The sequence below is a fragment of the Strix aluco genome, chromosome Z (assembly GCF_031877795.1).
Source record: "Strix aluco isolate bStrAlu1 chromosome Z, bStrAlu1.hap1, whole genome shotgun sequence".
Lineage (NCBI taxonomy): Eukaryota > Metazoa > Chordata > Aves > Strigiformes > Strigidae > Strix > Strix aluco.
In genome coordinates, this window is record NC_133971.1 from 51719711 (window position 1) to 51730493 (window position 10783).

Below are 10783 nucleotides of genomic sequence, written 5' to 3' on the forward strand. Positions count from 1 at the left end.
GAAGTTGAAGCTTCTCTCTCCTGCTTCAGAGAAATCTATTAAAAAAATACCCGTAGGTAATCTTTCATTTTAACACAATAATTTTAACAGAATAATATTCTACTCTAGATACTAAGAACAGAACTAGCTTTAAAAGGAAAAGGGCTATATAAAATCATACCAACCTTCCCTTCAATATTTTATATTAAGGAAAAACTGGTATGTACCAGAAAAATGTGCAGAATCATTTATGCTTTTAGTAAGTATCTGCTGGCTTAGTATTTCAAAAACAAGAAAGTGAATTAGAACCCAAGACTATAATAGGAAAACAAAAGCCTTAAAACTGGCATAAAGAAATCCCTTATTACATAAATATTACAAAATCGGCATTAATTTCATATAAATACTGTTATTTTTTTTAATTCATTAAGGAAACATACTTGAGTAGTTTTTCCTGATCCAGTCTCTCCTACAATTAAAACAACTTTATTGTCCTTTATTATTTTAATAATTTCTTCCTGTTTTTCAAAAACTGGTAGTGATTGCCTGAAGGAATCAAACTCTGATTCCCCTCTTTTCACTGGAACCTGGGGGACACCACTGCTAAGTCGTCCACTTGTCTTGTTCACTTCTCTGTTATCTGTGAAGAGAAGTTAACAATTTAGATCGATACAAAAGGTCGCTAAAACATTGCTTAAAAATTGTACATAAAAATGATCATTCCTGACTTTACATGTATCCCTATAGATAGTGACAAACCCATCACACATTTAAAAGAAACATTCATAGTAACACATCCTGTTATGGTGCTTGAAATAAATATTGTTCAAAGGAGTTATTACTGTCACAGATAATGTGAACAAAAACAGACTATCCCAGGGCATTGCTCAAAGTCAAAAAAGATCACGAAGAGCAAAAAGATAAATAGAAACTAAACCCAAGAAAACAAGCCTGGCATATCTTCTTGGCCTTTGTTATCATGCTTACACATTCACACCTCCACAGTTTGCTTAGATATATTCACTGTATAGTTAAACCTTTAAACTATTCCAAATTGACAAGCGTGTCTGCTGAGAAGATTACTGTGATCCACATGCCTTCTTTCACATCCTCCCTGGCCTTTTATGACCTCCTTTCAGTCAGTCTTGCACAACCTAATGCTCTAGTCTGTAAGATCTGCCTTAAATCATACTGTATCTAGACCACTGGATGCACACAGCACAGTCTGATGTATCAGAAAGCAATTAATAAGTAGCCAAAGAACCTGCACATCTTCAGAGAAGACTACTTCAAATTCAGTACTGTAAAAGCTACTCTATAATTCCTTAATAATTCTTTTCCAGAAGAATGAAAAGCTTGCTGTGAATTCAGTTATACATATTTAATGTGATTAACAGATTAATATATTAAATTACAAGCACTTTTTTACCAAGACAGACACAGGCTAACAGGTTAAAAGAGCCAAAAAACATTCTGGAAAAGAAAGATAAATTTTACACCATTCATTAGTTTATGCCTTACATTCCTAAGGAATTGCTTTTCAGTACTTTTATTATAGTTTCCCTCTGTTCATTAAACAATCCTATTAAACTACCGAAACAACTGAAAAAGAAAACTAACAAAGGAAGCACTTAAAAGATGAACCCTCTATTCATTAAACAATCCTTAATAGGTTGTTTAATAACAACCAAAACAACTGAAAAAAAACCTAACAAAGGAAGCACTTAAAGCACAAACCATCATAAATCAGAAATATCCTATGAAACAAGGCATACTGGTACAAGTGTTTTCTCTGCACTACACCCAGCTTTACACACAGAAACACAACATAACTCTTACACTCATGACTGCTAAAGCAATAATCTTGTTAAAAAGCACCGTTTCAAAAAACCCAACAATGTATCACAACTTTGTCTTCCAGTCAACTCTTTCATATTCTAGAAATCAAGAAGTCTAGATAGTAGTCTCTTAGGAAGACTATTTAAATCTATTTTAGAAAACGACAAAGCAAAAAATAAACTTCTTATTTTACCAAGAACATGAATTTCTGTACATTTCTGAACAGCCAGCCTCATTTTCTCATACATGTGTTCTTATACAGCAGTCATGGTAACACTTCTCTCTCCAGTCTCATCTCCTGGAACTTGTAGGAACTCACATTTCAGAAATGTACTTCCAAATAAATTTGGTTGGAACTGACTCAAAGACTCAGAAGTAACTTCGTACAAGGGAGACATGACTGCCTAAGTTTCTCATGACACCAGTTTTAAAAGACCCTACATTAGCAACTAAAAACCAAGAAAACTAATGGGTTTGTGTGGGGGGAGGGTGTCAGTTGGGATGGGGAGGAGACAGAAAAGAAAGGGGTTTGGTTTTGCCTGGGTTGTGGGTTGTTTGGGGTTTTTAAAGCAGTGCTGATTCACAGGTCAATATCAGAAGACACACTGAATATACCAGGTTCAATAGCACATGCATTTCCTCGCTCAGTCTTTGGCAGAAGTTCTGTTCGTTCTTTATTTGTGACAGGAAAAGTCCAAATTAAACTCCGAATGGCATGTTTCGTACTGGGAGCCAAGCAACAAGTCATTACTGCATGTGTTAGTTCTGATCCATTCTTTTTCCTTACAGTCAGGTATCGATTTGCTCCTTTTCTGGTAGGAAAAAAAAAAAAGTATTTTAGAAATAAGTAACCTATTTAACTCTATGTAGCAATCATAATTCTTTCAAGATGGCTGTCACATTATTTTCAAATAGACTGTCATAACTAGAAACTTCCAAATAATGTCCTGTGTTACATAAGGCACACTAAAATAACAGAAGCATCCACAATACACACCATCAAAACCATCCTCTATTCATACGAGGGAGTGCAGCACAGAAACTGCAGGCTTCGGATGACTATGCCCAGCACAACCTCACAATTAGGCCTCCATAATGTAACACTTTTGCTACCCTTCTGTTAAAGGTCTATCCCTGCATTTGCTTCCCAAAAGACATTCAGCTCCATCAATCGCTCTGTCAATCAATATTGAGAGGTATCACACAAAACTGATTTCTAGACTAATTTAAGAGATTTAGAGGTTAAAAATCAACAAATAGACATAACAGACAAACAAGCAGCCTTCTATTGATACTCCAAGCCTTAATGAAATCCAGTAAAACAAATCAGATTCCCAGGATGTTCATTATCAAACATTTACAATGTAGAATTAGAGCTAAAACACTTAATCATAACACTCCATATGTTCTCAGACTGAACTCTTGACACTGAAATGCGAAGAATTGCTGTAAACATGCTTGAAACTGAACTATCTTGTGCCTGGGCTACAACGACATATCAACACTTCGAAAATGACTTCTCAGGATAAGAACAGAAGGTCACACTAGAATCCCAGTGCCCTGTCCCTGGCAGGGGTGGTGTAGCAGTGCATGTGTACAGGGTGCAGGTACCCAAGTGCTAGCAGGGGCGGCCTCTGTGAGGAGAGGCCGGGGCTGCTCCATACCAGACACAGATGGCTCCAACAGACCCACTGCAGGGCATAGTTGAGCCCCACAGCCACAATGGTGGAAACTGTAACAACATATTTAAGAAAGAGAAAAAATGCTGCACAGCAGCTGTGACAGAAAGGAGTAAAAAAAAAATGTGGGAGAAACAGCCCTGCAGACACTAAGATCAGCGAAGGAGGGGGAGGAACTGCTCCAGGTGCTGGAGGAGAGAATCCCCTGAAGCCCACAGAAGAGACCTCAGTGGAGCACGTTTATCCTGAAGGAACTTCAGCCTGTGGGGGAGACCCCATGCTATTTTCTCCCCATGTCCTGTTGAGGAAAGCGAGTGACAACGAAGCTGGCAGGACATCTGGCAGTCAGCCAGGGTCAACCCACCCCAACATGGATGTTTTCTAAGTTGTTGGCTTGGGTTCAGTTCCTTGTCAATGCAAGATAACATTTCAGAATAGCAAAAATACTGAAGCTGGAACAGCACTTAAGTGAGCATGTGCAGGGAAGGATTGGCAGAACTGGAAAAGCAAACTGCAATGCTTCACTTGACTGCTCCCAGTCTTTGGTAGTTCATATCTCAGCAACTTAAAACCACAGAACCATTGAGACTGGCAGGGACCTCTAGAGGTCATCTAGTCCAAACCCCTGCTCAAGCAGGGTCACAAAGAACCAGTTGCACAGGACCATGTCCAGACAGCTTTTGAGTATCTCTAAGGAGAGATAATCCACCACTCTGAGCAAACTGTGCCAGTGCTCGGTCACCCTCACAGGGAAAAAGTGTTTCCTGATGTTCAGAGGGAACCTCCTACGTTTCAGTGTGTGCCCATTGCCTCTGGTCCTGTCACTGGGCACCACTGAAAAGAACCTGGCTCTGCCCTCTTTGCACTGTCCCTTCAGGTGTTTAGATACATTGATGAGATCCCCCCTGAGCCTTCTCTTCTCCAGGCTGAGCAGTCCCAGATCTCTCAGCCTGTCCTCCTAGAAGAGATGCTCCAGTCCCTTCGTCATCTTGGTGGCCCTTTGCGGGACTCTCACCAGTATGTCCATGTCTGTCTTGTACTGGGGAACCCAGAACTGTACACAGCACTTCAGGTGTGGCCTCACCAGTGCTGAGTAAACGGTAGTGAAAAAGAAGATACAGTTTATGTCTTCACAGGTGAATATTCCTTTTTTCTCAACTGTTTAAATTTCAGATCAACTATCCTCCAAACTTCATGTCACCCTGAACACTCCACCTTTAAAAAAAAACAAAACAAAACAGAAATGGGGGCACAATGCACTCGTGCAGCCCCATCTCGAGTACTGTGTGCAGTCTATATATAAGAAGGATATCAAACTATGGGAGTGTGTCTAGAGGAGGGTGACCAAGATGGTGAGAGGCCTCAAGCACAAAACTTACAAGGAGTGACTGAGGTCAATTGAAGTCTGAGGGTGACCTCATCACAGTCTACAACTTCCTCAAAGGGGGCAGCAGAGGAGCAGGTGCTGACCTCCTCTCTCTGGTGACCAGTGATAGGACACAAGAAAATGGAATGAAACTGTGTCAAGAGAAGTTCAGACTGGGCATTAGAAAAAGGTTCTTCATTGAGAGGGTGGTCAGTCACTGGAACAGGGTCCCCAGGGAAGTGGTCACGGCACCAAGCCTGTCAGAGTTCCAGGAGCATCTGGACGATGCTCTTAGTCATATGGTTTAGCTTTAGGTTGTCCTACAAGGAGCAGGGAGTTGGACTCAATGATTCTCATGGGTCCCTTCCACCTTGAGATATTCTATGATTCTATGAAAAAAAACCACCAACAATACCAGAAAAGCTACTAGGAAGCTTCTCAGAGATGCTTACAAAGCTCTACAAAATCAACATGGATTCAAGCAGTGTTTACTAGTTACAGTTAAGCACAGGCACCGTGCAACCCAAGCACGTTCCTGCTAACCATCTGCGCACATCTGAGAAGGCTAACCCTCCGTGTTCCCAAAACGTGATGCAAAGATACACAAGTTCAGCCAAATTTATTCCCTCAGGCATCTGTGGCAAAAATCAGCTATACCACTTCCAAGACTGGAAGGAACCACACTGAAAGCACAACTTAACTTGAACAGCACTATGCTTCAATAAGATCTTCTGAAACCAAGCTACACTTTCAACACAATCAGTGCTGGATAGCACTCACTCCCTAATTAAGTGCAGATCAGAGAACTAGCATTTTACACTGCTTTTATAAGAATCATGAAGTATCACCAGAAATGAGGAGCAGCAAATGCTGCTACGGTTTTACAACAGTCCCCACACACACAAGTTATACGTGACACTCCATCTATCTGGGTTTTCCTGTAACTTTCCCTTTCCTGTTGTTTTACCACCTGAACTCCTAAGGGATGCAGATTCTTTGCTTTCACACAAGTTTATCAGGTCAATGAACATGGGTTTTCTCTTCAGAAGATCACAGCAGGGTAAGAGAAAGAAACATCATCATACCTGCACACGAACCCTCTTCTCCTACACTTCTCAACAGAAACACTCTTTTGGTATGCTACTCTAGGTTATGTTTTATCCGTCGATGTATGAAAGCCTATGCAAAACCCCTGGGCACACAACAGTGCATGAGAAACAGAACATGTCTTGGTCAGAAGTCATTTTTTATGGAACCATGAAATCTACAGAACAGTGTTAGGGCAAGCTATCTCAAACTAAGCATGCCACACGCTTTATTAAGTAGACATAAAGCAAAGCACAAAGATACTTACTTTCTTCTTACTTTATAAGCTTTTTTCTCTAGTACTATTCCTTGCAACAGTGCAGGATATGCTAGAAACAGAGGTCATTTTAACACTAGTCATGAAATTCCATACACTTGCAATAAGAAAAGAAAATAATAATCAGACTCCAACTTACCCTTTGCTTTTAGATATCAGTCCAAGAGACTGACAGAGCCGGTGAACAAATGCTCTTTCAGTACTAGTGAAAGAAGAAGGAAATTCCATTTCTAGAAAGATAATTAAAAGAGCAAACATAACAACACAACACGCAGTATTCTTGACATGTTATGTCCACGTTACAAGTTTTTCAATCTCTAATCTATCACATTCTCCCGTGAACAACGGGCCTAATGGCAGTGCTGTATCTTCGTACTTGTAAGCAATGCAGGGTTCGCAAGCAAGCCATCTTATTCGGGCAGAAAGGAGTTGAGGAGAAGCTTCTACTGGTGAACCGATGAAGAGCCTTCGGTTCTGTCACCCTCACTTCGGGCCTCGCCGCCTCCCGCCGGCCCAGGCCAGTCGCTCACAGCTGCCCCGGCTCCCCGCGGCCCAGGAGCCGCCTCGCTGTCGGCTCGCCGCCACGGGCCCGCCCGGGCGCACCTGCCAGGCGGGGCACCCCCCTTTCTCCCCCGCGGACGGGCCGCCGCTACGCACCTTTCTCCTCTCCGTACCGGAACCGCTCCAGGGCGAGGTTCACCGCGATCTCCACCTCTTCGTCGACGCGGATATCCATCAGCCCCTTGCGGCGGCGCGCCCCAGAGCTGACGGAGCCGGCCGCGGCGGGGACACCCGAGTCCTCACAGTCCCCGCCGGGCTGCCGCGGACAGACACTACTGGGCTGCGACATGGCTCCACCACAGACGGCGTCCGGCACAAGCAAACGCTCCGCGCACCGCCCCGTCCGCCGGCGCAGCGCCGTGACGTTCTGCGCCGGGCGGGGCGGGCAGGAGGAGCGACCCCGCCCCCGCCCGGCTCCCACCCGGCGGAGACTCCGCCCCCAGGGCTTTGGGGGCGTGGCGAGAGCCGGGCCCTGGGGCTGGGGCTGAGGCGGAGGTGCAGGCCCGCCCCGCCCCGCCCCGCCAGCGCGCGGCCGTGGCCCCGCGCGCCTCGCCGCCTATCCCCAGCTCGGCCGCAGGGGGGCGCTGCGGCGGCCGTCAGTCGCCGCCTCCGCCGCCTGCGGCAGCGGGGGGGTTGCTCCTCAAGGCCCCCGGATGGCTGCGGGGTGATTCATACCGAGCCTTTGGAGGCGCAGGTCCCTGCGCGGGGAGGTGCTGACTTCCCGGCCCAGGGAGCTGGAAGGTTGTTTTCCGTCACGCCCTCCTTTGGGGCAGTTAGCACCAGTAAATGGTGCGGGAGGTGTAACGTCTTGTCAGCGCCGTTCCTTTGGTGAATGTGAAAGGTGAGTAATGAAACCTGCCTTCCGCAACTGGGAGAGATGGCTAAAGTGCACTCTGATGGTATCGTAAGTACAGTCAACGGCGGGGTGGTGCATGCCCAAAATTGATGCCAGCTAAATACAAAACTGTATTATAAACAGAAGGAAATTGGTTGTTTTTTCATTAGGCTGTTAAAGTGTATATCTTGAAATAGTGTACAACTGGCGGTGACTAAAAAGTAACAGTGATACCTGTCTGGTCATATATAATTTAGTTGAATGACACTAAGTGTAGGTGGGTAAGATCATCACAGTCCTCAGCCTCTTCACTGTAAAGTATTATTTGCCCTCAGTTTTGTAATATGCAAGTAATTTTTCAAGATGGCACTGCAAGGGGAAGTTACTTAGCCATTTAGCATTATGGGGTTTTGTTGGTGTCTTGAGTATTCTTTATATCAGTAAATAACCCTTTGGCTGAAAGTCATCTTTTCCTGCAGTCCTTTGACTCCACGCTGAGGATATGAAAAAAAACCCTCTTGGACATAACACAGGATTAACTATTTAAGGTTGCTACTGTGGAAGCATTCAGTCAGAAGGAGAATACTTAAGAAGAGCAAACTATTCCTCAAGTGTCAACTTAAGTGGAGAACTAAATAAATAGCAAATAAACACTGACTGGTGTAGCTGCCTGAAAAGTCTCTCAAGAGACCTATACCAAAGCTGTATGCCAAAGCTGTATACAAAGCAGCGTAATTTGCACTAGGAAGTAGCACTGGAGTTGAAAGTTTGCTCTATTGTAAGGTTGCTTTTAAAATTTTCTGGTTTTTAATCCAGGTACCTTCCTATACATCTTCAGCCAAAGCACTTAATGCTATTTCCTTATAGCTGTTTCTGTGACATTCAGTACTGTCATGTTAGAGCACATAAGATTTGTTATGAAAAATTAAGTTAACTTAGCAAGATGAGGATTCCTCTTATTTTCCTTAGTATCAATAGTGATAAATGAGAGATCACAACTTGTTTGAAAAAGTCAGTCAGAAATCTTTAATTATGAATCCAGATCTGTTACTAATTCCTCTGTCTTAACAGCATCATCTTGCCTTCCTACAAAAAAAGCGTGTGGTTCTCCAAAATGATTCCTCAGGCCCTATTCTGATCTCAGTTTGCAATCTTGTACATACAACAGCTTACAGAGAAAATAACTAGCTGTTAGGTGTCATCTGTATAGTTAAGAGATGATGAAGCCTGCATGCATCCTGCATAAACTTCTTAATACACAGCTTGCTTCTTTCACTGCTGTGTTGACTCTCCAATGCTATTAAGTGGGAAAAAATGGGGAAGTGTAGTCACTCAAATGAAAAGACATGGCTCAAAGCACACAGTGAGGATACACAGAGAAAGAAAGAATCATTTTTATATACTCCTGCTGGAAAATAAAGCTGCAGCCTGAATTCCCAGATAATGTAACTCTTGGTAGCATTACACTAGAGGTTAATCTGTCTCCAGGAGTTTAAGAGAGGAACTCATAAAATATTAGTGAAATAAAGGGAAACCTGACTCAGTAAACTAATAGTGTTTGAATTTAACACATTGTAAACGTGAGTGGAGTGCTGGCACACTGAGCATGATTTAATTTATCTGCTTGCTATAGATTCTCACCATAAATATACATGAAAAACCCTCAATCAGCCAATAAATCATTCTTCCCAAACTGCTGACACAAATTAGAAGAGTCAGCATTTAGGTAACAAAATCTACTGAACACAGAGTCGTTCCATGCTACAGTGAAGCAGGAGGAAGATTTTCTTGACAATGAGTTGTCACCCACATACTGCATGCTGCCATGAGTGCTGTGCCCTGCTAACCTAACCAGCTGACTGCAATCTCCACTGAGCGTACACAAAAAAAAAGAGTGAAGACAGAACTGTGCCTTAAGCCCACACCTTTGGGCAGCTGCACAAATTGGTATCCTGTGTTGGTGAATTTACTTCCAAAAACACTAAGGATGATTCTGGGCCTCCTTTGAGGTTGCCCTCCAGCTTCAACTGGCCTGCATGCAGGCAACAGCCCTGGATCACATGGGATCTGGAGCACATGGGATCCAAATGTGCCCATACTAGCACGGCATAGGGCATGCCTCATGGTGGTGTAACAGGTCCAGCTTCCCATTAGTTATGTCTTCTCTCAGGCTTTTGAAAAAAGAGCTTTACAGACAGATCTGTGTCTACAAGCAGAGAAAGTGCTCTTCTGCATTCAGCCAGATCTTCACACAGTCTAGCATTCTAGCTCTAGCTCGGGTCCGTATGAGATGTAGAAGCACAACAGGAACGTGCAGTAGTTCATTCTGAAAAACATATACAGAACAGTTTTTGTCTTTGTTTCTATCAAAGTTCTTAGGTGGTTTATATATATTCTTTACACATTTTCTGTTAATAAAAATTACCAGCTGTAGATTTTCTTATTAGAATTAACAACTTGTAAGACTTTTTAAAATCCTTTTTCATGATTGGTCTCAGATATACCTTCTGGCTAAGGCTTACACAAAACAAATCCTAAAATTATTTCCATCACCATATGTCCAAATGCCCATATATTTTTTATGAGAAGCATTGAGGCAGCAGTTTTATGCTAAAATGCATCTGCACGTTCAAATACAGTTATGCATTTGTATTTTACACTTTTCAGAGACACTTTTATTATGTAGCAGTTTCTGCTGGCTTCTTTTTACTTTGCAGATTTTTTCTCTCATGAATACTATAAAATTCCACAAAAAATGCGACTACTGAGAGAAAAAGAGCTGTAAAGTAAGCTTATGAAACAAAATTATCCACTATGTGTTGTGTAAGTGTATTGTGTCAGATTTGACTGCAAATTAGCTAGTCTTTTTGTGAATTTTTTTTAAGGTTTTTAGTGTTGTAGAACTTGTTATCTCTTGAAATATGCAAGAATTACTGATGGGCTAATATTCTGCAAGATCTGGTTAGCAAAAGACCACAAGATTTTTTTTTTTGCATTCCTTGATTATAAAAAAGAGATAGTGATAGGTTTTTATTTTAGGCATCATAGTAAATTTGTAACCATATAGGTATTGGCTGTTGTGGTTATTAATGATCCCATAAAATTACTTATGTACTTACACATATTTAGGGAAGTATGGCTAATATGAAATTATAATGGGA

At 42.4% G+C, this 10783-nt stretch overlaps 1 protein-coding gene across 5 annotated transcripts in view; it reads right to left on the bottom strand.

Moving 5' to 3' along the window:
- YTHDC2 (YTH N6-methyladenosine RNA binding protein C2) overlaps positions 1-7151 on the bottom strand; it is a 41929-nt gene extending 34778 nt beyond the window's left edge. For all 5 annotated transcript variants that reach the window (XR_012621765.1, XM_074813460.1, XM_074813461.1 and 2 more), the window contains exons 1-4: positions 6884-7151; positions 6366-6456; positions 2434-2630; positions 420-619 (exon numbers count right to left, since the gene is read on the bottom strand). Coding sequence is in view for 4 of the 5 variants with exons in the window: in XM_074813460.1 (XP_074669561.1) it covers positions 420-619; positions 2434-2630; positions 6366-6456; positions 6884-7076 (681 nt within the window). In the remaining variant the exon portion in view is untranslated. The remainder of the gene's footprint in view (positions 1-419; positions 620-2433; positions 2631-6365; positions 6457-6883) is intronic.
- Between the last annotated feature and the right edge of the window lie 3632 nt (positions 7152-10783).